A 27,836-nucleotide genomic window follows, 5' to 3' on the forward strand; every position below is an offset into this window, starting at 1 on the left:
GCACACAGGGACAGGGCATTTCCAAAATGAAGGGACACAAATGGTTGGTGTGAGGCAGGCCCTTCCTTTGGAGTTATCTCTGAGTAGCAAAGTCCATAAAACTCCTGCTGCAGTTCTGCAGCATGGCCAGGTCCCAAGTTCTGGGGGGAGGCTGACAATTGTAAAACCTGTTTGGTGAGCAAGAGGCTTCAGCTTTCACTTAGCATCTTCCATGGGCTGCATTTGAATTTCACACCCTCGCTGGCCAAGCATTCCTCGTGCACTCCAGGTGTTGAACTGAGTTCCATTTGCACCTCTAGAAGAATAAGCATGTTTTATTAATGTCGTTTTTCTTGAAAGGTAATCAAAGCACAGTCCCTCCAAGAAGGAAGTGGGATTAGTTAATTACTAGGTCATGTATTTTGACAGTTGCCTTTCTTTTGTGACTAAAACTAGTATAAAATTCCATGCAAATTTTGTAATTAAGGAGTTGAATGGAGCAAAAGCCAACAATGATACCCCTCAGCCACATAACTTTTCAGATCTGGTATTCAGGGTGTTCCCCAGAAGGATGTTAGGTCATGGAAACAACAGGATTTGGAATGAGCTTAGGTCTGTGAAATCATGTTTCAGTTTCTTTCTTTCCTCCTTGATTGTAGCAATAATGAAAACATTAGCTGTATTTTTAAGTAATAGATCATCTTGGTGAAATAGAAATTTTCCCTATCACCTGCTGTGGCTGGATTAATCTTGACTTGGGGTGAAATGGCAACAAATCTTCATATCTCTAAAGATACCGAGGAATGGTGTGGGGTTTTGGTTTTTTCACTTTTTAAGCATCCTGCACTTTCCAGACACATAATATGGAGAAAGACTGACACATGATTAGCTTCAAACCTTCAGCTGAGTGAAAAAAAAGCAATAGTTTCCTTTCACCTCTTGTGCTCCAGATGCACCATAGGGAAAAGTGCTTCTGAGCAGAGTGTTAGAAGGTGTGGAATAGCAGTGCCAGCTCTGGTTGTTCCATTCAGTGTTTCATCCAGTGAATGCATCTGTGAGACAGTGCTGGTGATGGCATTTCAGCTGGAGGCTGTGTTTCCCTGTCTGATCTGAGAGGCTTTTCCAGAGAGGCGCAGTTTGAACACACCGTTTGCACACGAGGAGCTGAGCCCACGTGCCAGCTGTAAAGCATTTCTCAGTGGGAAATGCCCCTTCCCCGTGTGCCTGCTGTGCAGTGCCTCTGCCCGCTGTGTTGCAGGTGATCTCTGGGCAGTTCCTGTCAGACAAGAAGATTGGCACCTACGTGGAGGTGGACATGTACGGGCTGCCCACGGACACCATCCGCAAGGAGTTCCGCACGCGCATGGTGATGAACAACGGCCTCAACCCCGTCTACAACGAGGAGTCCTTTGTCTTCAGGAAGGTAGGGCCTGTGCAGAGCACAGCCTGGCCTGTGCTGTGCCCTGAGCTGCCCTGCCCCGAGCCAGCCCTCCCTGCTCCAGCCCTCTGCTCCCCGGATGGCTGCTGCTCCATGGAAAGGGTTTGTAGGGCCCCCGTTGCTGCTGCAGACAATGGGAAGCTGAAGCCAGCTTCCAAGAGGCTGCTTGCTTTTGGTTTGTTTTGGTTCTGTTTTCTTTTTTGGTTTCGCTTTGCTTTTATTTTTCTAACGGATAACCTCTGTAGCTATCACATGATTTTTTTTTGTTGTTTTTGTTTCCATTTGGCTTTTTCCTCCCCTTTGCTTCCTCCTCCCACTTGGAGGTAGCCACCTCCTCTGTGACCATGCCTGTGTTCAAGGTATGCAGTCTGCTCAGAATGAGCCCCGCTGGTGGACACCATCCTTCCCTGGAGATTTCTTCTTCCCTGCCCTGGCAGTGGCTGCTATCTTGCACTGTTCCTTCAGCCCAGAGGGCAGGTGAGATGCTGCATCCAAAGCTAAGGTCAATGTCATTACATGGAAAAGTTGGAAGGGTGCTGTGTTCCTCAGGCGTGTTGCCAGCTCCCTCCTTCAGTAGTCCATGTGCATCATGTACCTTCTTCTTTATTTTTTTTTCCAATACTGAAAGAAAAAACAACCCTTTTTTTCTTGGCATGGGGAATTTAAAGAGAGAGACCATTTGTCTGTGTTCAGTTTTTATCTCTCAGTCTTTATATATATATGATACACACATATATATATTTATTTTATTTTTCTTCTGTTGCCTGGAGTTTCATCCAGACTACATGTGTTACAGTGCTGTCTTGGATAACATCTGTTTTGCTTACACCTGTTTTGTTGTCATGCAGAATTGTTGCTCTTTTATTCCAAGTTCAGACTTCTAGTCCAAATTTCAGACTTCTTGCCGAGTGGTGATAACTCTTCACACTTGGGTATATTACACACTTAATCTGCTTTCCTAACACCACAGCCAGTTTTCAAGAGAAATTTAGTTGATGCAGGAGTTTCTTCTGAACTCGTATTCTGGAAGGAATGTGACTTCAGGTGCTTTTCTGTGTGTGAGGAGCACAGGGAGGATGCTTGTGTGCAAGCAATTTGGCTGCCCATGGCTTGCTGGCCACATGACCAGCATCTGCTGCTGTCTGATTTCTTACATCAAAAGGGCCATAAACTCCAGTGCAGCCTGTGCTGGGACATGGTGCAGAGGCTGAGGCCAGTGTTTCTCATTGCTGCTCTCCAGTGAGCAATCCCATTGTCAAGGCTCTCTTGAACTCATAGGTCAGCCAAGAGATTCTTTTTCCTCACCTCAGACCCTTACCAGAGCTTAGCAATGTAATCAGCATCCACTGGAGGTGAAGCAGGTGAGTGGCAGGAGCACAGCAGGAAGGATTCCTCCAGCTGGAGATGCTGAAGGCACGGGGTGCACACTGCTAAAACATCCTGAGAGGGTGGAAGTGCCTGGCAGGATACCACAGAGCTAATTCATGCAGAGGGAACAATAAACTCAGTCCCCACTTGTGCTCCCCAGCAAATCTGTGTCAAAGACCATCATGTAATGACGGATGTGCTATCTGTGACCTGTAGGGGAGAGATCTTACCTGCCCTGCTTGGGCTGCAGTGTTCTCCTCAGGCTGCTGCCTAACCCTACACAGTTGTTCTCAGGTACTGTGTTTGGTCGTTCTCCTGTCACGTTTTCTCATTTTTATTTTACTTAAAATGAAGTTCCAGTCATTCTGCCCTGGGTTCTGTGTTGTCCCTCTGTTGTGTGAGGGGAGGAGGGAGTAGGTGCTGGTGGTGGCCTGTGCTGGGAGTGCTGAGCTGCAGCTGAGCAGAGCAGGATATCCATGAGCTGCTCACTCGGGTTCAGAGACCAAAAGCAGCCTTTATGTTGTTTCCCCCAAGCCTGAGAAGGGAGGTGGCAGGGGGAAGTCTGAGGGAGAAGGCAGACCCAGCTCACTGAGGTCTTCCCTGTGTCCCTCGGGAGCTGGTGAGGAGCACCAGGCAGGGAAGGAGTGGGAGATCTTTGCCAGTGTGTGGTGGGGTGGGCTGGCAGGGGAGCTGCCCCTCTGCTGCTCTGCCTCCTCCTCACTGCTGCATGCCCAGAGGCAGCACCTCTGCTGCAGGGGCTCTCTGTTCTGTCCTGCTCAGCCCAGCTGGGGGCTGGCGGGGCCAGGAGGCTGCAGCAGCCCTGCTCCTGTGCATGCCTTGAGCCCTGTCCTGGGTGCAGCACCACCTCTGCTGGCAGCACAGCCTTGCAGCCGCTCAGACAGCCCCAGCAGCCTGTGCTTGCACTCTCCCTGCCCTTTTGGATGCATCCCAAATCCCATCTCTCTGTCGTAATTCCTCCTGACCCAGCACTACCTGCCCTGTGATTGCTGCTGTATCTGTCATTTCCCATGCAGTATTTACCTGCCTTCTTATCACTGCCACCAGCTCCAGTAATGAAAAACAAACACGCAGAATATTTACCTGGTGTAACTGAGCTGCAGGATTTACACAACCTGGAATGGACCCGTTATTCAGGGCGAAAGCAGCTTTTCTAGGAAGGATGGAGTTTGGCAAGCTGGGGTTTGCAGGGAGTGCCTGGTCCTGCAGTGCTGATGGTTCCTGGCACCGAGCTCACGCACGGGAGGCGGGAGGGAGCGGCTGGGTCAGTGCCACTAAATGTCTGTGGTTTGTGGCTTTCCAGGTCATCCTCCCTGACCTCGCTGTGCTGAGAATTGCAGTGTATGATGACAATAACAAGCTGATTGGGCAGAGGATCCTGCCCCTGGACGGGCTGCAGGCAGGTTACAGACACATCTCCCTGCGGAACGAGGGCAACAAACCCCTGTCTCTTCCCACGGTGTTCTGCAACATCGTGCTCAAAACCTACGTGCCTGACGGGTTTGGAGGTGAGAGCAGCCTTTGTCCCGGGTGTGTGGCTCCTCAGTGTTGGTGTGCACGTCCTGAAGTGCTCCAGGGTCACTGTGCTGTGCTGGAGGAGGGGAGGAGCCGGGATTTGTGACTTTCTGTAACTCTTGGAATCTCTGGATATGGAGCAAAGGAAGCTGCTTTTTACCAAGTGCCTGCCTCTCTTGATGATAAAAGCATTAGTGTACTAAAATGAGAAAATAATGTGGAAAATAAGCTACTACTACTAAGCTCAATTTGATTTTCTCTGTTGACAATTTAGAGTCTTTTGTTACATGTTGTCTGACATAAATATCTGTAAGGTTAGGATGTACTTTATCTATATTGATTGGCCTATAAGTATAAAAAAATTACATGCAGAAACATAGTTTCTTTCAAACAAAACCAGTTCTATGTTCTTGGGAAAGTTGGTGTATTTTTGTAAAAGGTCAGTGAAATAATTCAGCATCCAGGACCTCTCTGCATTTTTCTCTCCTGATTTTACGTGTCTTTAGTGTGGTTTAATTGTTTTTGAGTCCTCAGGAAAGTTATTTTCATGTGAGTATTTCCAAGATCAGGTTGGCAGAGCTGTGGTCACTTGCACTGAGCAGTGGCAGATTGCCACGTGTGTGTGGGGACAAAGAGCTGAGAATAATCATTACACCTCTGAAACCTGAGTAACGCTTGAGTTCCCCCTGACAGAAGGGGCTTCTGTGCCCCTGATGAAATTTGCTTGTGCATTGGACAATACATAAACCATTTAAAACTGTGCAGTAGGAATTGCACAAAACGTGAGTGCTGTGACTCTGCAGCAATTCCCTCAGGGGTCACTGATGAAAGATATTGATCAAACCACTGTTTTTCTCCTCACAAAGCCTATTTCAGACCTGCTGCCATGCAAAGCTGGCTGCACTTCTCTGAGTGTGATTTCCACAGTAGAAACTGGAGGAAGGGAAGCTTCACCTAACCTATGTTCAAGACTGATGCTTATCCAGGCTTTAAAAAATTGACAGTCTGAGAGTTCAGTAACAACATTTCATGGAAAAAAGGGGTTACAGGAGCATTTGTGTTGCTCACATGAGAAATCCTGGTTTCTGGCAAGTCAGCTGGAGGTTTGCCATGGGCCTTGGAGCACCACCATGCCAGGATGCAGCACGTGTCATCCACAGTATTTAACTGCAGGGACCTTGTCTTGAGAGAAATGTGAGCTTCTGCCTAAACCTGAGGTTCTCAAGGGTAATTGACCCATCAGTCTCAGAGACATGTTTAAGTGCCCTTTAATTCCTACCTGAACTGAAGCTTTTGGCAGCAAGTGACTCAGCTGAAATATTTTCTCAGCCAAGGACGTGCTTCTGGTTTGGGATTGATGTTCTATGGCACCAGACTTTTCCTAAGAATAGAATTTAAACTTAGCACTGTGTTTGATGTGGCTTGAGCTGCTGAGTGTGCTGCACCCACAAGGAGAAAATATTTGTTTAATGTCTTTTTTAAAAACTGCATTCTGCACTTGCAGAAGTGAAAGACTTGTTTTCCAAAACCTCAACACCAGTTTAGAATTTACAAATTGTGTGCTGCACTGTCAGCAGTGCCGTGGGTGGTTTGTTTGATAGAGGTGGGAAAACATTGCTACCCCTAAGTCACAGTGTTGGTACAGCAAAATGCTACTGGAACAGGGCTGGTGGTTGTAGGTTACTGTCAGCAGTGGAAAAGCAGCCTCCACATGAGCAGGAGCTAAATGAGCTCCATTCTGGTTCTCCTCTCCCTTCCCAGGCTCCATGTGCCTCGTGTGTTTTCCTCCCTGATCCAGAGCAGCAGCATGGTGAACACCTGGGCAATAACTCCTGACACTCAGGTGGAATCATTAGTGTTCTGCTGGCACGTGGTTTTTAATTACTTCTCATCTGCAGTGAGCTTCTCATTGCTTTATGAGCTATCATTAGGATCTCCATGGTAGTTCTAGCAAACCTGTGGGAAGGTAGAGCTCAAGTCAGTAGCTGCCTACTTTCTTTTTTCTTTCTTTTTTGTTCTTTTAACCTGTATGAGTAAGATTTTAAAATGTGCCCTGAATAATAATTAGAATGGGTGATGCATTGTAGGCTTTAAAAGATGTGGTTTCCTTTTTTTTATTTTATAGCTTTGCAATTTCCCGTGGTTTATTTGCATCAGCCCCTCTGTTCCAAATAAAACCACAGTAATGTCACAAATTGGTGCAAATGAAGCAGCATTCTCCACATTTCTATTCTAGAACTCAGTGAGCAAGCCTGGAGTCAGGTTGGTGCACTCTCCCAGTGATTCTCAGTCCTGTGTTGGACTGCAGCTCTCCCTGGCATGCTGCTCCCCACGCCCAGCTCACCCCCCTGGGCAGAAGGGGGGCTCAGAAAAGCAGAGGGCAGGGCTGAGTCAGCTCCCCCAGGGGTGCTGAGCCTTGGGGAGTGCTGCTGTGGCTCCTTGCTCAGCCCGGAGGTGCTGCTGCTCTCCCAAACACCTTGGGCATTCCCCCTGCAGCTCCTGAGCACCAGGTTCTGTTTCCAGGTGAAGCTGAAACGTTTCCAGCACGGTGCTGGGCAGCCCTGGGTTTGCACTGGGAAGTGTGTGCCAAGGACAGAAGGACATCCTAAATGAGTTAGGAGAGGAGAAACACTCCATGCTCAGCCACCAGCCATTGCCATGGCTAAAAAGAAATCCTAGATGGCTTTTGTCTGTGTGCAGTGAGTTCCAGGAGACATCCGTGCTCACAGCAGTTGCTGGAGCTGGCCTGTTCCTGCAGATCTCAAGGGTAGTAGTGAGTGTTTAGTGCAACTTCTGGGGGAATGGGGGGCCTGTCTGAGCTGAGGCCTCAGAGGAGCATTCCACAGAACAGCTCGGGCTGGGAGGGAGATGATACAGCCCAGCCCCTACTTTGAACAAGAAGTTTCTTGCCAAACCTCTTGATGGGTTGGATATATTCACTTTTTTTTTTTTTTTTGACTGTTGGAGTTAAGCACAGGAAGAGATTAAAGATTCCTGGGGCTTTGTCATGCTGTGAAGCTGTGCTTGCACACTTATCACAGCCCTGGAAACAATTCAGTGATGTGTGTGGTACCCAGGCTGTGGTACCACTGCTGGTTCTGTGTCATGTGCAAGATCCAGCTGCTGGTCATGCCTGCAAAAGCATTTCACAGCCTGTCATGTCCCAGACGTGGACTGTCACCAAGGCTGCTGAGAACAGATTTACCTGATTGCTTTAATCCACCTGACACTGCTCTTTAGCTGGAGATAGAATGGCATTTCTGCAACTCCCTGCAGTCCCTGCTGTCCCTCAGCCAAGGGACAGAGTTGTGCTTTGTGCCTCAGGAGGTCCATCCTCTCCCATTCTGCACTCAGTAACTGGGAGGAGCTTAGAGCAGTCTGACAGAGTCACTGGGTTTTCCTAAAGGATTAAAACCACTCCTCGGTGCACTAAGAACTGTTCCATGTTCCAGGTGCTGTGGAAATAAGCACTTCCAGTCCTGCCAAATTCACTGCAGAAAGCTGACTCCTGTTGCAAGCCATGTCTCATAATAACAGACTGAATAAAGCTTTTGTAAAATGCTCATTTCCAGATGCCTCTAAAGCTCACAAAAAGCTGATTTCTTTTTCTTACAGATATTGTGGATGCTTTATCAGATCCAAAGAAATTTTTGTCTATCACAGAAAAAAGAGCAGACCAAATGAGAGCTATGGGCATTGAAACTGTAAGTAGAATCAATGGCAAGCACACCCACTTCTGTCCACGCTGTGTTCTTTATTTAAAGTGAACTGTTCCTTCTCCAATCAATGCACCTTATCACTTCTCATTTTCAAATATAAGCTTCTTTGTCTGGCTTATGTCATTACTGAAATACTGGCTGGCTTTTCATGGATCACATTAATACCTCCTTTAGGAGGACAGATTTTAATAAATGGGGACCACTTCCTAAAGGATTAAAACCACTCCTCGGTGCACTAAGAACTGTTCCATGTTCCAGGTGCTGTGGAAATAAGCACTTCCAGTCCTGCCAAATTCACTGCAGAAAGCTGACTCCTGTTGCAAGCCATGTCTCATAATAATAGGGACAGAATAAAGCTTTTGTAAAATGCTCATTTCCAGATCTCTAAAGCTCACAAAAAGTTGATTTTTTTTTTTCTTACAGATATTGTGGATGCTTTATCAGATCCAAAGAAATTTTTGTCTATCACAGAAAAAAGAGCAGACCAAATGAGAGCTATGGGCATTGAAACTGTAAGTAGAATCAATGGCAAGCACACCCACTTCTGTCCACGCTGTGTTCTTTATTTAAAGTGAACTGTTCCTTCTCCAATCAATGCACCTTATCACTTCTCATTTTCAAATATAAGCTTCTTTGTCTGGCTTATGTCATTACTGAAATACTGGCTGGCTTTTCATGGATCACATTAATACCTCCTTTAGGAGGAGAGATTTTAATAAATGGGGACCAAGTTTGTGACTTGATCACAACCTGTGATCAAGTATTTTAGTAAGTAGCTATTTGGAATAAGCTACAAATGTTTTACTATGGTCTTGTTTGAAAATGTGTTGCAATTTTGTTATGTTTACAGTAAGCCATTCAGAAATTTCTCCAGCTTTTTGCACTGCAGGCCAAAGAACAATGAATGTCTTCTGATGTTTCTTCCAGAGCGATATAGCTGATGTACCAAATGACACCTCAAAGAACGACAGGAAAGGCAAAGCCAACAATCCCAAAGCCAGCGTCACTCCCCAGAGCAGCTCGGAGCTCCGGCCCAGCACCACGGCGGCCTTTGGCTCTGGCCAGGAGGCCAAGAAAGGTACCCAGCCCCTCCCTCTGCTCTCACAGAGCACACAGCAATCCTCAGTGTCAGCTTTCATTCTGGAGTCACAGTCATTCCCAGCACTCTGCCACGGGGAGCTGGCTAATTGCACATGGATTTAGTGCATTGCTGAAATGGCTGTGTGGAGGTGATGCAGCTCTATTTCACCAGGTGACCTCTTCGTGTGGCTGTTCACTCTGGTATACAGCTAGGGCTTCTATTTTATGTGTGTATTACACACATAACCTGCGTGGCTCTGGGAGTAGTTTACTAGTAAGGATTCCTGGGGGAGTGCCAGCAGAAGTGACTGTTAACTAGCATAGTCCACAGAAACTCTTCTGCTTTTTCTCTACCCTCACAAATCCCTTGGCAGGGTTGCAGATTTAAGTAATTAAAGGTATTTAGAATTCACTGGATTCCGTAGAGATTTCCCAACAATTAGAAATGTTTTCACAGTGTGGTTTTACTCTGAAAAGTGATTATGGAAATGGCATGTTTATTGTAAAAAAAAATTTTAATTGTGCTCATTTATAAGTGAATAAGTATTTTTTCCCAACTCTTCACCGTTCACTCTACAAAGTCATTTTTTACAGTCAAATGGGATTATTTGTTTCTCCCATATCATCACAGGTAATGAAGATTAAGTGAGAAAGCAAATTTGTACAGCTGGATGAAAGACAATAAATATTTCTGTTAGTGGGCCCCAGGAATTGGGATGTGGTTCCCTCACTCCTCCAGCTTGCCCAGAGGTGTTGCCAGGAGGGAGGAGGAGCACAGAGGGCTCTTGTCTCACATTGAAGCACACGTGGCAGGGTGCCCTCTTGGGAAGGGATCTCCTGGGAACCCAAGTGCCATTTCCCTGGAGTCACTGTGGGCAGTGGATCACAGCCTCAGGCTGTCTCTGGCACCTGAACTCCTCCAGAAGTTCTTCCCTGGTGTCACCCTGGGTCACTGTGCAGCCAGGTGTTTTCATTTCATGTCTCATGACAAGGTGCACAAGTGCTAGCTTTAGTGTGCATTAATCCAGCATGGAGTTTGCTGGGGTTGACCACAGAGTCCTGCTGGCCATGGAGCCAGACCTCAGCTAAGGAAATGTTCAGTGTAGTGGTTCTGTGCAGTAAATGCTTTAAAATAAAATCCTGAGGAAGCTGTTTAGAAACCCAGCAGCCTGATGCTGGCACGAGGTCTCAGTGCTTAACACTTTGCTGACTGCAATTTCCATCCCTATTCTTGCATGTTAAAATAGAGCTGCTCATGTCTATATCCCCTGTAATGATCCTTATTTTGTGTTTCTTATCTCTGTGAGTTACTGGGATATGGATAATTCTAGCACTGTTAAAATACACAGCTCATCTTGCTGTCAGGAATTACGTGAGCAGCGAAATGGGGAAGGCTTTCAAAGGCACGAGAATGTGGGTTTGTTTGGTCTCACATTTTCAGTAAGAGTCAGATCACTTGTGCTTTGGAAAACTTCAGCCTCTATCTGTGCCTACGTCTGCTCCTGTCTCATTTACTAGAGTAATCTTGATACCATATACTTGAGCAGAGTCTTATGCTCCTAAGAAAAAATTCATATTCCCTAAGGAGATTGCCTACCTCCCCTCCCCTCTCTCTGTTGGCTTTTACAGTGTCTGAGCATTTTCCAGTTAAATTCACCTTAAAAGCCAGAAAGTCCTTTTCAAAGTAAGGGAAACCTTACAGTCCACAGACATCATTAAGAGCACTATTATTATTTAGCATTAACTAAATATGTTTGCATTATATTAATACTCAGGCCAACATTTCTGTGTGAAACCTCAGGAACACCTGAAAATTACAACTCCCGTGGCACTGTATTGACATTTGTAGTAACACTTTCATCTAGGATGTGCTTAGCAGTTTTTAAAAAGCCCTTAATATGTCACAAAGCACTTATTAAAGTATAAACGTTAAATGAGATCAGGTTTTGTTTGCATTGCAGTTAAAGTGACCAAAACATTTTCATTCATCTGCATAGTGCTGTCAGTCTTGTATGATTGAAATCTCATTAGAATTTTCACTTCTTTTGGTTTTCTCCTTCATTTTTTAACTCTCCTTTGGACTTGGAGCACAGTTCTGCTTCTTTTCCCGTAGCCTGGTATTAAGCAAAATGCAAATTTTATATTTGTTACCACACAAGCTGCAGGTTAATTTTCCCTCCTGTGTTTTAACCTGAGGAGAAGCACACCTAGCCCCAGTTTTGTAGTCATGGGGAGCCCTACCCAAGAAACCTCCCCACTGCAAGCAGTGGTGCCAGAGCAATCTGCAGCTAGGGACCAAAATTCTGAAGGTGTTTTAATATTCGTAAATGGTTTGCTGTGTTTGCAAAAATGACCTTTTTTCAATCCTTAGATTGCTGTGTTTTGACACTTCAGTCCAGAACCATAAGAGATTAAATGACACTCATTGATTCAATTCTTTTTCCACAAGGCAATTGATTGAAGAGTGCATGGGCAAAGGAAATTACTGTATCTTAGCAAGACCTTGATGCATAATTTTCTCATTAACCTGTGACAATTTTTTTCATGTGGTGAAAAACGTTAATTAATTAATTAGTTGTTAAGTTAAATGTAGGTTGCTGTGGTAAAACTCAGATTCTGAATATGAGAAATACTAGTATGTATGAAGTTTTAGATAAACTGTATCAATACCTTCCCAGGTATAGACCTCATTCCTCAAGTGAAGATAGAAGATTTAAAGCAAATGAAGGTAAGTCTTGACACAAGCTTTTCAGGAGGTGCTCCTGATTTTTTGTTTTAAGTAGCCAGGATTTTACCTGGCTAGAGTCAATATGGCCACATAAAAATTGATCCAGCTTCTCCTTTTTCAGGCTTATATAAAGCATTTAAAGAAGCAGCAGAAAGAGCTGAATGCCTTAAAGAAGAAGCATGCCAAGGTATGATCATTAAGGGTTCTCTGAGCCAAATTTTAAGCAGTTGCTCACTGGCACAGGCAGTTCCTAATTAAATTATAGGGAAGACTAAGGGGTGGTAGTGGGACTCCCAGAAGGGCATGCATGTTGTAAATGGGCTGAAATGTGCTGCAGGGAGCACACTTCCCCCTGGCAGCCCTTGGTATGCCTGCCTGGGGCTGGCTGCACTTTGTGTGACCCGTGCAAACACTCAGGGCTCACCTTTGTCAGGGGAGGGGTTTGTCTTCTCCCCTTGCACGACTTTTTGACAGGGAACATGGAGAACCAGGCAGTCATGATGGGAGGGAGGAGGTGCTGCAATGAGGAAGGCACTGGAGAAACTGCAGAATCACCAGAGAGAGCTGGGGTGTGTAGCTGAGAAATGCAGAGCCCTGGTCCTCCCCATTTGTGTCTGTGTTAACCACTTCAGAGCCAGCTGTTTCTTGGCAGTGACACCACAATTACACTCCACAAATCCCTGCCACAAATACACTCCATGTAGGAAACCACAGCCAACTTTGCCCTGCCCTCTTCCATTAGAAAACCACTACTCTTGTGACAGAAAGAGTTATAGTAAGTGAGGAAAATATCTCAGGTTGGGAATTTTGGCAAAGGAAATCCACAAATCCATTCTGGGCTGTTGGGGCAGCCTCCCTTGCACTCTTTGCTTATGAATTCCACTGCAGATCTGATGCCATGTGGTTGCCTGAGCATTTCTGGTATCAGTCTTTGGAAAGACTACGTCCAGTCACTTCTGCATACTGTGCAGAAATGCCATTTTTTAAACAATGCATCCGTAAAAACACCTGCATTTGGCTGCTTTTGAGGTGGAGTTTTCCCTGCCTACATTCCCTGAAGTATAAATCTCCTTAATCTCCCAGTATGAATTAATATCCATATCTTATATTCAGCTACAGAGCAGCTGATGTGTCTGAATGATGACCTTTAGTTTATATCTCTTCTTTATCATGTTAAATGGTGAGTACTGTTTAGGGGAATGACCTGGGGTGGCAGCACAGGCAGCTGGGCAAAGGACATTTCTCAGTCAGCCAACTTCACTTTTTAGCAGCCTGCTTTTATGGGCCCCTACTTCATTTTAATGTTTTTCAGAGCTGTCAGGTAGTTTCTGTGCTCTTTGGGCTAGAGACAAGAGGAAGGATAGTGAGGGATTACCTTGATTTATTCCCTACCAGCCCAGCAGCTCAGCAGAGGATTGTGCTCCACAGTTCTGGCAGTGCCAGACACAACAGGGATGGCCACAAGTGCCCCTTGAGGAATTTCATATAGTTCTAGACAGTAACCACAATTGCATAATTGACCTAAATCCCCAAATTCATCTGCTGCATGTTCATATTGACATTGAAAATATGTAGAGTTTGAATTAAAGCCTAGTAAAAAAGAGCATTAATAAAATCTCCATTTCACAGTGCAGAAGTAGGAATACAAAAGACAAGGGGACTCTAGACAAATAAAGTTCTGCAACATGGATTCTTGAACTGGAAATGTTAGTTCCTTCTTCTTATTTCCCCATCCTTGTATTCTGTAATGAGAATCCTCCAGAGCTCAGTTTTCAGCTGTGCACAGTATTTATGTTGCTTTGGGGAGATACTGGCCAGGAATAACAGTCTGTACCATGGGAATTTATTCCTTCTTCCCTTGGATAGCCTGCACTGGGATTTCTGCACACACACACTCCCTGCTCCCAGAGGAGCAGTGTATGACTCTGTTCTTTTCCCATGGATGCTCTTGCTGGGATTTGAGTCTTTCTCTAGCAGTCAGGTGGCCTCTCAGAGCACTGTGCCTTCAGTTTGTAATGACATGTCATTTGTGAATATATTCATGTGAAAGGTGTGCAGTGGGCTTGAGGAAATCAGCAGAACCTACCTGAGGAGACTTCTACCTGCAGACCTGTTCTGAATCAACCTGGAACATGTTAGCAACTGAAGCTTTGCGTTTGAAAACAAAAGATGCTACAAAAAACACTCCTGTTTCTTAGAGTTTGGGCAGAAGTCTCATGCTTTGCAGAGTTTGTTCTTAGTCCTGTTTGGCAGTCCTGTGGGTATTTTCAGAGGTGCTCTCAGTCACCCCACCTGGGGCTGGCTGGTGTAGCCAAGCTCAGTCATTCTTTTCACTGTCCCTGCTCTCCCTGCCTGGTTACTCACTGCAAACACCCCCTGCAGAGCTGGCATGTTTGAATATTGACAGAAGCAATGTGCTTCCCTTTAAATCCTCTGTGGAGCAGCAAATTCAGTTCCCCACTCTGAATGAGCTCTTGGAAGCTGTGTGTGTTCCCTGGGGAGCTGCTTGGCAGGTGTTGGAGTGCTGGGCTACAGCCCAGTACTGGATTTTGGAAAGCACTGCAGCATTGGTATTAATGTTTTGGTAAAAGTGAGTGTAAAAGTATTTAATTAGCATTTTTAGAGGAAGAAACAGTGATAAGGCAAAGGTGTATAGAGAATAATAACAATAAAGGGCAGTAGAACAGCAAGTGTGGAGAAGATGCAAAAAGAGCTATAAAAAATAAACATAAAGTCCTGGGTGAAGCTGTTTTAATTAATGAGGTTCTTTTTGCCCAATTGGATAAAATGCAGGGCATGTGGGTATTAATAAAATAACATGAATGAAAGAACCATTTTTCCTATTGCAGTGTAAATTTAATGTTTGCTGCTCTGTGCTGGTCAAATATTTGCATCATTATGAGCTGCTGTTCTGACAAAGGAAAATAGAAAGTTAAGTTGTGTTGCACAGCTTGCTGTCACTTGCCACAGGAGATGTGTGCCACAAGGTGGGATTTGTTAATGGTGAGAGTGCTGCTGTCCCTGGGGATCGTGGGCCTGACCTTCAGAGTTGTACTTAAATGCACATTTATTCCAACAGATGACTGTTTTCCCCATCATTGCTTTGTTCTAAAATGTACCATATTTTTAAGGTTCACTGCAGATTTTAATTTTTCAGACAAAGAAGAAATGTTTTAGTGCTTGTGGTGGAATACCTGGACTGTTTAGTACCACAGGGCTAGACCAGATTAAATTCCATTGTCAAAACTGTCTGTTTGTACACTGATATTTTCTAGGCTGTAAGGAAATTGCCCATCAAAAATCCAGCAACCTAATGGTAAGGCCCTGCTGTTTTCCAGGAGCACAGTGCCATGCAGAAGTTGCACTGCACACAGATTGACAAAATAGTGGCCCAGTATGATAAAGAAAAGGTGTCATATGAGAAAATGTTGGAGAAGGCAATGAAGAAGAAGGGGTAAGATATTTTTTAAATTATTTTTCTTCAGACTTAAAATAGATTTGATATTTTATGCTTTTGTGGTCTGGAATAAAGTGTTCAATAAAAAAGGGCATTGTAGCTTGAAGCAGCATCATCCTTCAGCCTGAGAATGAGCTCTAGCAATGGGCCATAAATGCTGGACTCACTCTGCCTTTCTCCAGTCTTCTGCTGTCAGAACTTTAAAAGTAAAAGCAAAGGATTTGCCTCTGATTTTATTTCTGTGGTCTGGTGTGCTCTCACTGCACTCCCCAGGGATGTCACTGTTGAGTTCAGTGAGAGCAGACTAAGGTCCTCAACAGCTCTGTCACCAGAAAGTGATAGAGCAACTCCACAAACTCCAGCAATGTTTTCATTTTAGGGGAAAAGCTGGCTTTTAAATCCTGGATGTTTGAAAATAATAGACTCTTGCTGTGCTGTTAAATTGAATTTTTTTGACAAAAAACTTACAGATGCTCAGCTGGGATAGATGAGTGTTACTCCTTTGACTGGATGGAGCTGTTTTGACTTGCACAGGCTGGTCTGGGATGTTACCTGTGTGAGTCCCCTGTTTGTCCAGAGAGGTTCCTGGAAGACACTGATAATTTACTAGAGTGTCTAATTCTGATTTGGAGCTCAGTGGCAGGACCTGCTGCTGCCTTGCTGCTCATCTGGCAGGAGTTTCTCCTTTCCACCTTTCCCCGTGTCACTGGAATTTCATCAAGACAGCAGGAATTAGTTCAGTTCCAAAGCCAGCTATGCTGACAGTTGCTCCTAATTTCACATTGTTGTCATCTGGCAACAGCAGCTGGCAGCAGCTCACTCACTGAACCCTGAACATGGATGCCTGCTTGGCACTGGGTTCTTCCAAGAATGCTTTTTCTATAAATTACTTGGAATGGGGGAGGGTTTTGAGCACACGCTGTAAACTGCCAAAGGAACAGAATCAGGACTGTCAGAAGTAAACCAGGTAAGGAGAATTCTCCTCACTGAGTTATTGGAAGCTCACAGGTCATGCTGTACCTTTTTTGTTCAAGACAGGGGAGCTGTAAGCACACAAATACTTATAATCTATGGAGTTCCTTCCAGGAAATCACTACTTCTCCCAGCAGAGAGGGGACAGCTGCAGGACTGATTAATTTAATGTGGCTTTGATTCCATTTCATTGAGTGTAACACAGCAGAAGGTTACTGATACAGCTGGATTTGTAGTCACAGTCAGGTTATTTCCTACAGTGGCAGAGAAATGAGCTCTGGGCATTGCACCATAATTATTGTGGGGGCAGAAAGGTTCCCCTGTGCTCTGAGGTTTAAGAATCTCAGTGTTCCTGTTGGCCTGAGAAGGAGCCAGTGCCTCTGCCTGTGCAGACAAAACAGCCAAGGAAGGTGTGCCAGGCAGTTCAAGGTGGAAATGGCTGTCTCTGTGCAATAAATATGGGGATACAATGCTCTCCAGATCACCCCAAAAGGGGACAAGTATCAAAGCTGTCCATAGTTTGATTCACTGTTTGAGGCCACTTCGTTGGCTACCTGCAGCATCTTTTCTTAATTTTATAATGCATGGACACCAAAGCCTTTATGCTGGTTTCATATTATGAGTTTAAAATAAAATTGGAAATGACCGCTCCAGAAGAAGCCTCAGTGCAAAGCCAGACACTGTTCCTTACCCCAATTCCATGCTTTCCATGGACTCCAGAGCTCTCAGTCACCTGATGGCTCTTTCAGCTTTACAAGACTAACTGCATACATCTGATTAACAGCCAAATCAGAACCAGTATCTGACAGACTTGCTGTGAAAACACTTCTTAATGCCACAGCAAAATATTCTAAGGGCTCCTTCATGGTGAGCCCTGAAAGCCCGTTCTGCAAGGTACTTATGGCCACCCCAGCTGTGCAGAGCATTAAAGGACGTGCTTAAAAGTGAATGCATTGGTGGACACTTCGAAATGTTATTGAACTTAAATGATTGATGAATCCAGAGTCCTGGGTTCACTGAGTACAGGACATGCTCCATTTCCTTGGCTATCATTCTGGAGCATTTGCAAGGAATAAAAGTTGTAAGAGAGCCTGTAGAACACGTTTTCAAGGCATTCATATTGAAATTGTCAGATTATTTCCTGATAAAAAGGCCTTTGATAGGTGTAGAGACAGCTTTCTCTTCTGATCTTGTTGTGCAGTTTTTTTGCGGTCCATTTCTGCCACATGGTGTGACAAATGCCAAGTGCATATTGTTCAGCAAAGTAGGATTTTTTTAATCACATGCTAATTCACTGACAGATGGACAGGATTTTGCTCCCTGTGCTATTTCTGTCCTGCACTTGAAATGCTTACAAATCCCAGAGAGGCATATGGGCATAGGTATGGTTGTGTTCCCACTCTGAACCGGAGTCGGGGCACACAGGGATCCTTCTGCTTGATTGGGACTGCCCAGAAATCCGTGTGTGTGTGTGTGTGTGAGCTGGGCAGGTGACCCTGCCTGGGGCTGGCCCTGGCTGTTTGTCCCCAGCTGGGACGCCGTGGTTCAGCCATGGCTGTGCCACCACAGCTGGGGCAATCCCATTTTCTGTTGTCCCGGGCTCCAAACTGGCTGGGGTTGCCTTGGCACATGATGAAAGCTTTGTTTCCAGAGGCAGGATCAGCCGGTGGTTTGGATGTCTGGGATTCTGGAGAGTCCAGTGATTGAACTAAGGAGGCTGTTTTGGGATAAAGTGTGTCTGATTCACACCTAAGAGTCAATGTCTTCCATACTGATCAACAAACCCAATATTCCATGGCAGCCACACCCTGATCCAGTTATCAAAGACACTTCCCTTTCAGCTGCTGGCTTTTTCAGGCAGAGGTAACAGTGGCCAGAACCTCTCTGTGTGACTTTACATTGCTTCCAAAGTGTCAAATCAGTGTTAGAAATACCTACAAAATTTCCCTTGCTCTGGGTAGAAAATAAATGACTGGTGGCCCTTGGAAAAACAAGACACACTATTTTCAGGAAGGGCTTTCCTGGTGCTGTCTGATGATAAAATTTTCTGCTAATTTCCATAAGTTTAGCCATACTGTGATATGAAAATAGGATTTGAACTTGTTAAGAGTTTCATAAATCTCCTTTTCTGGAGCAAACGTGGATTAATGTTGCTGCAGTCAAGCAGTGACCATGGTTATCAGGGCCAGCTGATAAATGAACGTGTCCCTGCCCAGACCCAGAGCTGCATCACTTTGCATCAGTGGCTGATCCAGCTCAGAAGCGTGGCAGTGGTGTCCTAACAGACTTCTCCCAAGATCCTGTTTTATTGCAGGCCCCTCCTCTGCATTCACTCATTCTCCCAGAGGGACACCCACACTTTCTGTAGGTGTACATTTAGTGCACCCACATCACCCTGGGAGGTAATTATTCAGATTGCATGGTTTTCTCTGCCTCAAACCAAATGTAAGTAACCAAATCACTTTTAAAACAGAGTCTAAAATCATGGCAAGGATAGGCCTGTAAGTTTTCAGGCAGAAACTGGTTTCTCTTGGCAAGGCATTATGAGCCTGGAAAAGGAGCCAAGTGTCATAAATGGAGGTGCCTGACACATCCTCAGCAACAGAATTATTGCTGGGCCAATCTAGAATTAATCATGTGGTCATTGAATTGACTGATCATTAATCCAACAATATTTTGTAAGTTGTGAATGGATTGCCAGAAGAAATAATTTCATTCCAATACGGTGCAGCACTTCAACTTTGATTAACATTTTAATTAGTAAGCGCTGACTGAATGGGGAGATGTTTAACTTGTGGCACACATTTGCAATTTTTCTTTTTTTTTTAGAGGAAGTAATTGCGTTGAATTGAAGAAAGAAACAGAAATTAAAATTCAGACACTAACATCAGATCACAAATCTAAGGTAAGCAAACAGCCAATTTTAACACAGGCAACTTCTGAAAGAGAGATTTTGAGACCCAAGTGGTAGATAATTTTCTTGGAAGTATATGAATAATTTTCAGCAATAATAACATGTTGAAAAGAATAGGAGTAATTGAGTGTCTAAAAGTGTTTCTTAAAAAAATTTTTGAAGCAACATCAATTTCCTGCTGTTTTGAAATTTTTGAAGAAAGCACCATATTCATGCCTCGTGAAGTGAAACTGGTCATTTGTGTCAGCTCTAGTTAAACAAAGAATATGTGTTATATGAAATTTGGATGCTAAATACATTCCCAAAATACATCCACAAAGAAGTCTCTATTTCATTTTCCATCATTGTTGCCTTGCCTTGGCAGTCACTTTCTTAGGGAATGAGGAGCCCAAGTTGCTCTTGAACCAAATGCCTTCTTATTCCTAGTGTTGCTTTGTTTTGGTTTTTTCCCATGGCTTCGTTGCTTTGTTTTCTCCAAGGTCCTGGGGAATAAAAGTGCCCTGGGCCTCAACCTCAGCTGGTTTGGAAAAGCTGTTCTCAAGCTCCTGGCTCCCCTGGCGTTGCTCAGAGCTCTTTCCTCTGTCCTCCTGTCCCCCTGCTGTGTCCCCTGACTTCCTGTCCCTTAGGGAGGCTTATCCAGGACTTCTGACAGCTTTGGAAAGCTGTCCAGACTGAGGTGGCAGGGACACCAGGAGGCTCACCCTGTACCAAATCAGCTGGAGGGAGGACAGTGCTGCAGACTGACCCCAGAAAAAGCTGAAACCCATGAAAAGAATCAGACAAGAACAGAAAATACACACAAACACAGTCACACCTTTGAGGCTGGAAAAGTTAATGTTGATCTTGCCTTCTTTGAACTTTATTCTCTTTTCCACATGAAATAATAATTTATTATTTTATTATTTCATGTGGAGAAGATCCTCATTTTCTAAACAAGGTTTGCTTTCTTGCTGCTGCCCTCTCAGCTGTAGATGTAGCAAACCCCCCAGGTGCAAAACCTAAAGGACTCTCTTATCTCTCTGTCTTCTTCCCCTACGAAAAGTCCAGAACCCTTTCCCTTAACCAAAAGCAAATTTGCTAAGTCAGAAAACAAAAAAAATCATTCCTCTCTTAGTGAAACAAACTCCCTGAGGAGCACTGGCTCCCAATCATCCAGACATGAGCTCCAAAACTCATTTGAAATTGCATTACACAGAAATGTATTTGCTCTGATCTCTCTCTCACCTGTATCACTCATAGTCTGGAGTTAGGTGTCATTTGTACACAAGGAACATCCAAATGTTCATTAATCTTCCAAATCCAATAAATGTGACTCATGTTCTCCCTTTCCACGAGTATATTCAGTTTCTGAGCCCTGTTCCTTTCAAAATCCTGCTTTCAAACTGTTTCCCTTTAATTTAATCCATACCTGGGAAAAAAAGATTGATTTTTTTGTCCACTCCCATGTCAGGTTTTAGGATGACATTTTGAAAGGAGACTTAAATGTAGGATTTGAAATGTGAGACTTCAATATAAGACTTGAAATTTCAAGCTTCTGATTATTGGATAATTCCCAAAGAACTCCTCTGCAAGTCATCCCCCTCTGAGGATTCCTCTAATGATTTTCAGTGTCCTGCTCACTGTGGTTCCATCAAAATTGTCCAGATTATTTACCAACATCTTTTGTTTCAACTGCTGTGTGTGGCCCCTTGAATTATTCCTGGAGATCATTCAAAAGTGTGCAAGCAACGGGTTGGAAAACAGTGCTCAAGACCATAGGGAAATTAACTCTTATCTTAGATGAAGGTAGGTGCAATTAAATTAGATTAAATTTTGAGATGCTGAATGCATTACACTGATATAGTGGGAATTTGATTAATTAACAGTTGTTCAGCATTTCTCAGCATTTGGCCCACTAATTTTGATATATCAGATTCAAACCTAATTCATCTTTAATTACAGCTCATGTCCTCCAGTACAGCTCTGTGCCACAGCGTGCCTGCAGACATCTTTAGCACCAAGGAGACCTTTTCATCTCCAAAGCTTCTCCTGTCATGAGTAAACATCCAGCCCGAGTTTGACATAAAATATTGGAATGAAATCTGAGTGTCCCAGCGTGTACTTCCCACACAATTAACCTAGCAAATGCAAATTACTCGCCTGCATTAGGAAAGTAGGTCCCAATATCAAGCAGGCAGAGGATGAAAAGGAAAAAAAAGGAAAGATTACTTCAAAGATCATTCCTGCTTGAACTTAGTGACTAAACAAACTTCTTGCATATATGCTGTGCAAAAGAAGGTTCCTTAAGGATTTTAATTAGTCTCTTAGGCCCGGTGTAGGGACAGATGAAAGGACAGGCTCACAACCTCGGTCTGCAGAGCAGGAAGGGGAGAAGGAAGCTAATGGTTATTTTTCCTGTCCTTTAGGACAAGCAACACTGCCTTAATAGCAGAAAGTAGGACAAGAGCACAGCCCAGTACAAATTAAATAGTCATTTCAACCATGCTGCTATAAATTGGAGAAAAGCAGGGATGTTCTCTGAGCTTGCCACAGCTGAACTTTGAAGCGTGTCACAGACCTGCAGCAGAACTGGATTTCAGATGGTTTAATGGCCATGAGTTTTGTGTTCTTTGGAATCTGAGTCAAATTGGGTGTTTAAAGTCTTGTAACTGGTGTTTGGCACATCCCTTGCATCCTTCTCACAGGTTATATCTTGCTGTACCTGAAATGAGACTTCTGCCTTGGTGGAGATGGAATAAAAGAAAGTTTCACATGTCAAGCTTCACAGGAAAGTTTGTTTTACAAGGAGCTGTACCTGCTTCTTAGACTGCCTGCTGCTTCTGGAATTAGCAGCACATCACAGCACATCTGTCCATGAACACTGGCAGGGTGTTCTCGTTATTTCCTCCTCCTTAGATTAAATACTTTATCTAAGTATTGCCACGCTGTCACTTTGCAGGGTTTGTCTTTGGGAGTTGGACTCAATAATTCTAGGAGATATGATATGATCCTGTGGTATCAGTGTACCCGATTAAATACTTTATCTAAGTATTGCCACACTGTCACTTTGTCTTTGGGAGTTGGACTCAATAATTCTAGGAGATATGATATGATCCTGTGGTATCAGTGTACCTGAGATTCAGAACTCCTGCCTTCAGGCTCCTCTGTGGTTTATAACATTCACCATTTAAAAACAGTTATCACATTATTCATTTGCAAAAAGCCCTGGAGTCTTTGTTCCTCTGTGTTTGTTTTGTAAACTCTCTACAATTAAGTTACAAAATACTTACTTCCACCATGGCTTCCGCTATTTATTTCACAATTTTATCATTTTAATTATAATTTTTCTTTTTATTATTTTTTATTGTCTTGTATTATTTTTATGTCTTTTTATTATTTTTTATTGTCATTATTCTTTTTTTGTGCAAAGTTCATTTTGCATTTTCTCTACAGTGTAAGGAGGCCTTAAATAAAAGCAAACTCTTGTTTGTTTACTGGAATGCCTGTGGTGGTGGTGAACACGGCCTCCTGCTCCCTGGGCCACATAGCAGCACTTGTATTTTGGAAATATTAACAATTTCTAGCACTGGTACTGTGGGGGTGTTCTGAGGGCACAGTCCCTTTGTGCTGTGCTCCACATTCCACCCAGGATTTTGGACTGATCTACCTGCACCATTTTGAATTCAAACTGTGGATGGAGCTGATTCCATCTGGGAAGTCTGTATTGAAAATAAATAAGGCATGTGTTTTCCTAAATCCCTCAGCCATGATTTTCAGCTCTCCTAAGTCCGTCCTAGGTGCCCCTGGGGGTTGGTAAGCAGATGAGGTCACTGTTGAGAGGAGATTCACACAACCTAACTCAGGTATCCTGGTGCCTGAGGCCCTGGAGATGTCAGAGGGGCATTTCCAGAGAGTGTGAGGGTGATAAATCCTGCTTTGGACCTGCCCCATTTTCACATCAGCAGTACCAGGAGCGTGGGCTAAGCTTGGCCCAAACTGAAGCACCTTCGGTGGTGCCGTGGGTGAGCTGGGGTGTCTGCCCCTCAACCTCTCAAAAACCCCATCTGAAAAGTTCATTTTTCTTCCTTCACAACATCCAGGCATTTCTTTGTACTCATTTCAAGACTGAATCCTCATGTTTTTCAGGCTCTGGAGGCAGTACTGATGAACACCTTGTTAAAAACACTACTCCCACAAACTGCACCACATCCTTCACATCATTTCATGGTTGACAGGCTCTGGGCTTAGCTGTACACTTCCCCACATGCACAGAGAGGAGCATGGCTCATTTTGCTGGAGGCACACTGACTCTTAAGCACTCTGATCAATTGGGCTTGTGTTAGTCATACCAACTTCTGCCTCAAAAGCCTTTTGTTGTTTTCTGCGGAAAACTCCAGGTTGCTCTCTCTCAGCTGCTTGTACCTGTTGGGATATGAGGCCACCATTTAGCTATAGTTAAGGCAAATCTGGCTTTCAGGTAGTAGTAGTCATCCTGCTCTGTTCCAGGATTACTCACTTCTTTATTTCATGTTAGATCCCATTAGGTAAGGCCCTTCAGAGGAGCCTCTCCAGGGCAGAATGGAGAATGGGGCTGATAAAATCTCCCCTTTTTTCACCTTCACCACTATGTGCAAGACAATCTGTTCTTCATTATGCAAAACCCAGCCAAGATATTTAGCTGGAGTTTGCATAATTCTCTCACTTTCTAAGCAAAATGGTGGCAATTTTTGTTAAAAAGGATCAAGTTTGCTTTCATGGAAGATGATCCAGATGTTATTGGTTGTAGTTGAAATGATCACCTGAAGATGGATTTATTGGGAGGCACATTTTGTATACCATTTATGGAAAAGTAGGATAGCATGTCAAAATACCCAAAGATAATCATCAAAGGTTAATAAAACATATCTTTCAATTAGCTTCTTTTTGAAATCAATGAGCACGATATAATAACAACTCTGGTGAGTTAGGCTTCTTAATACTGTCTCTTGGGAACATTCCAAAACTTTAATCTCATTATTCTTGTGAGGCTTGGGAGATAAGCAAGAGAAGAATACTTGTCAGATTTCCTGCTGACTTAATGACTATAAAACAAAGACACGTAGCCCATCTTCAGATGCAGGTTGTACTAAATACAGCATTTCTCTGTAAATGCTCTGTGTTTGTGAAACTGTCTCCACAAAATCAAAGGCTATCTTTAAGCCCTCACAGAAATCCTGCTCACCAGGTTTTTCCATTGTTAAGTTCAGTACTTTCAATACATATATTTTTCTTGGCAACAAAAGTGTGAAACTCTTTTATTATTAGCTCGGTGTTAGAGAAGGTGTTAAAACAATGGTAATACAGTGAAGAGCCTATTTATTCATCCCCGCTATTCAGGGCACTTTAGGTAATAGTGTCTTAATGGTAGGCGTTGGTTTACATTGTTTTTATACCCCCCCAGCAGTGCCCTCAGTGGCTTTGCTGTCTCTGAAGCAGCTGCATTTGTGCAACTTCATTTTTCACAGTTTAGCTGTGTTCTTTAGAACCCGTTTTGTGTTGGTTTTGCATCCCCTTCAGCAGCAGGAGGAGTTGCTGTGTCTGGGAGCCTCTGACAAAGCTGGTGTTCCCTCCCTGCAGGTCAAAGAGATCGTGGCGCAGCACACCAAGGAGTGGTCCGAGATGATCAATACGCACAGCGCCGAGGAGCAGGAGATCCGCGACTTGCACCTGAACCAGCAGTGCGAGCTGCTGAAGAAGCTGCTCATCAATGCCCACGAGCAGCAAACCCAGCAGCTGAAATTCTCCCACGACAGGTGAGCAGGGCAGTGCTGCCTGATCAGGAGCGCTTGGTTTAGGTGTGCTCTGTGTAGTGCTCTAGCTCTTTGCATTGACTGCTCCAAAGGCATGGGTGAAAGCACGGTGGGAGTAGAAGTGCAAGGTTTAGGTGGTGTCCTGGTGAAAGATGGGTCTGCCAGGGAAGGTGGGAACCTCTGGGAATGGAAAAGTGTGACCCCCTTCCCTCTGAATTATTATAACTCTGGAATCGCGGGGCTGTCAGGCAGAGCTGTGGGGAAAGGAGCAGCAGTTCTTTACTGTGTGTAACAAACAGACAGTGTCAGACAGTGTCACACAGACACACAGACACACAGACACACAGACAGTGACAGACAGTCAGACACACAGACAGTGTCAGACACACAGACAGTGTCAGACAGTCAGACACACAGTGTCAGACACACAGACAGTGTCAGACAGTCAGACACACAGACACACAGACAGTGTCAGACAGACAGACACACAGACAGACAGACAGTGTCAGACAGACAGACACACAGACAGACAGACAGTCAGAGAGGGGAGGGACTCGGGGTCCCGGCTCTTCCCCTGAGATGTGAGGGTCCCTTCCAGTGAGGTCAGGTGTTGACAAGGTCCCAGAGCAAGAGCTGCTCCTGGGAGCCTCGCATCACTTTTCAGTAGGAGAATATGGCAGCAGACAGAACCCCGCAGTGGCGGCGAATTCTCCTCACAGCAACCGCAGCCTCTCCCCTCCGATCCTGCCAGCCAGAGGAGCTGAGCCCAGCCTCACCCCCCAGCCAAAATCTCCCGCAGTCTCTGCCCTCCAAAAGAAAGCCCCTCAGCTAGGAGAGTACAGCTGCATCCTTCCCCTGCCTTGGCCATTTATTTTGTTTCTCTTAGGGACCTAGTCATTATCGTCTCTTAGCAACAAATGGGACAAAATTCCCTGAGAGAAAGGAAAAAACAAAAGAAAATCCTAACCTCCAACAGGTAGATGTAGGAATGGGCTTCTTAGCTGATTTAGATCATCTGGACCTCCTTAATGGCAGCAGAGGTGATGAAGCATTGGTAGTTTGCATTGACTTTACCCAGGAACTTCAATTTGGAGGCTGGAAACTAAGAAGTATAAAATGCAGAAATATCCTTTGGAGTGGCTGTCAGCTGGGGACTTGTGTTTATAGCACTGCTGGCTGTAAGAAAGATCCATGAGAAGTGAGGTCAAAAGGGGTTGCAGGATAAGCTGCATTAGACTGATGTGCTATCTTCATACAATGTCCTGCTATAATCACACAAAAGACGTTACAGGACACTAATGCTTTTGTAATTAACCATCCTGCCTATCTGAAATCAAATAAAATTAAATGCGCCTTATAGCACAGTGCTAAAAATGGTGGTAAGTAGAGGAATAATTTCTTTATCCTATGTTCTCTTATCTGAAGCAGCCTAAAAGGATACGGAGATAAAATATGTGTGTACACAAAATATATATATCCATATGTAGATTCATACGTAATTGTCTTCAGCACCTTTCACATAAAAATCATGGAGGGAAAAGAAATTAAACAAATCTCATTTGAAGAAGGAATTGGAATGATTTTTTAAATTCCTGAGCATAAAAGCAGCGTGTCTCTGCGTCAGAGAGAACACATGCTGGGAGCTGCAAGCTTTTCATCCACCAGAGAATTGTCCCAGCAAAAGGCTTGTAGTGAGCTCATCTTTATGTTAATCTCTGTGTTAACCCATCTCCTCAGGCTGCCCTGCAAAACATACCCAGTCAAATAGAAGTCCACAAATTGTTAAATTATTATACAATTCATCATTCAAAAACCATTAGCCAGAGGAAGGTGCAATCCTTGGTTCTGTACCTCTAAGTCATACTTGGTGGCATCAGCCCAGGAAATCACATCAATTTCTTTTTTTTGAGTCTTTTTTTCCATCCTGTTTGAAATTAATCAGAATGCTTGGAAGATGATTTACTAATATATGGCCTGTAAATGTAATATTTTGTTTTCTTTTCTGTACATTGTTGCACGTTCTCTTCTCACTTTGCTAGAAACTGTCATTTCAGCCTACCAGTATATATACACTCAGGCAAAACCTAAAGTTTTAAAAAAGCTTTTTTCTCATGGTTTTAGTCTTTGGGTTTAGATTTAAGTGTTTGTATGCTGTTTAAGCATCCCTCTATCATTTCTTGTATATGATTCTTATATTCTTAGCAATGGATTTTGCTTTCTTATTAGAAATCATTTGTGTTCAGTCCCTGTATTGCTCTGTGTTTAAAGGTACTAAAAACCAGATCTGATAATTTACATCCTTAGAAATATCAAGAAGCCTCTTTGTTCAGCTGTCCCAGGAGTAACAACCTTCAATATTCTTTCTGCTTTATTCACTGCAATTTAGTGTGTTTTTGCTTGTTTGGGAATTATGTGCAGACAGGGGACTTTGCTGTTAAAAACAAATTTAAGACTGTGTCTGAATCTATGAATATTTCAGAAGAATTTGGACTGTGAAATATTGAAATGTGAATGATAATGCCCCAAAGAGGCATCGCACTTCATAACTTGTAAACTTTCTCATGTCATACATTGTGTGTAGGAGACGTGTGTTTACCCTGGAGGCCAGGAGGCAGCTCAGGTGTGCCCACAGGAAAAGGGGAGCTGTGTGAGGGCAGCGTGGCAGCTCTCAGCAGGCTGTGCTCAGCACTGCCCTCGGAGCTGGCTCACCAGGTGTGCGTCACAGCACAGGGCACAGGGCTGTGGCACACATCAATAATCCCAAAGGATGCAGCTGCCTGCTGCACGAAAGGTGCTCTCCCTCCATGGCAGCACAAAAACCATTCCTGTCTGTGCGTTGGGCTCATTTAAAAACAAAGCAGAAGGCAGCAGATACTGCTA

General features: G+C 44.1%; 1 protein-coding gene across 9 annotated transcripts in view; it reads left to right on the plus strand.

The window, feature by feature from the left end:
* PLCB4 (phospholipase C beta 4) overlaps positions 1-27,836 on the plus strand; it is a 186,450-nt gene that overhangs the window by 148,684 nt on the left and 9,930 nt on the right. For all 9 annotated transcript variants that reach the window (XM_039716986.1, XM_039716991.1, XM_039716983.1 and 6 more), the window contains 9 exons: positions 1,238-1,402; positions 4,107-4,311; positions 7,934-8,022; positions 8,965-9,115; positions 11,796-11,845; positions 11,967-12,032; positions 15,184-15,299; positions 19,104-19,179; positions 24,784-24,959. In XM_039716986.1, coding sequence (XP_039572920.1) covers positions 1,238-1,402; positions 4,107-4,311; positions 7,934-8,022; positions 8,965-9,115; positions 11,796-11,845; positions 11,967-12,032; positions 15,184-15,299; positions 19,104-19,179; positions 24,784-24,959 — 1,094 coding nt within the window. The remainder of the gene's footprint in view (positions 1-1,237; positions 1,403-4,106; positions 4,312-7,933; positions 8,023-8,964; positions 9,116-11,795; positions 11,846-11,966; positions 12,033-15,183; positions 15,300-19,103; positions 19,180-24,783; positions 24,960-27,836) is intronic.

The sequence above is a fragment of the Passer montanus genome, unplaced genomic scaffold (assembly GCF_014805655.1).
Source record: "Passer montanus isolate IOZ18808 unplaced genomic scaffold, ASM1480565v1 scaffold37, whole genome shotgun sequence".
NCBI classification, from domain to species: domain Eukaryota; kingdom Metazoa; phylum Chordata; class Aves; order Passeriformes; family Passeridae; genus Passer; species Passer montanus.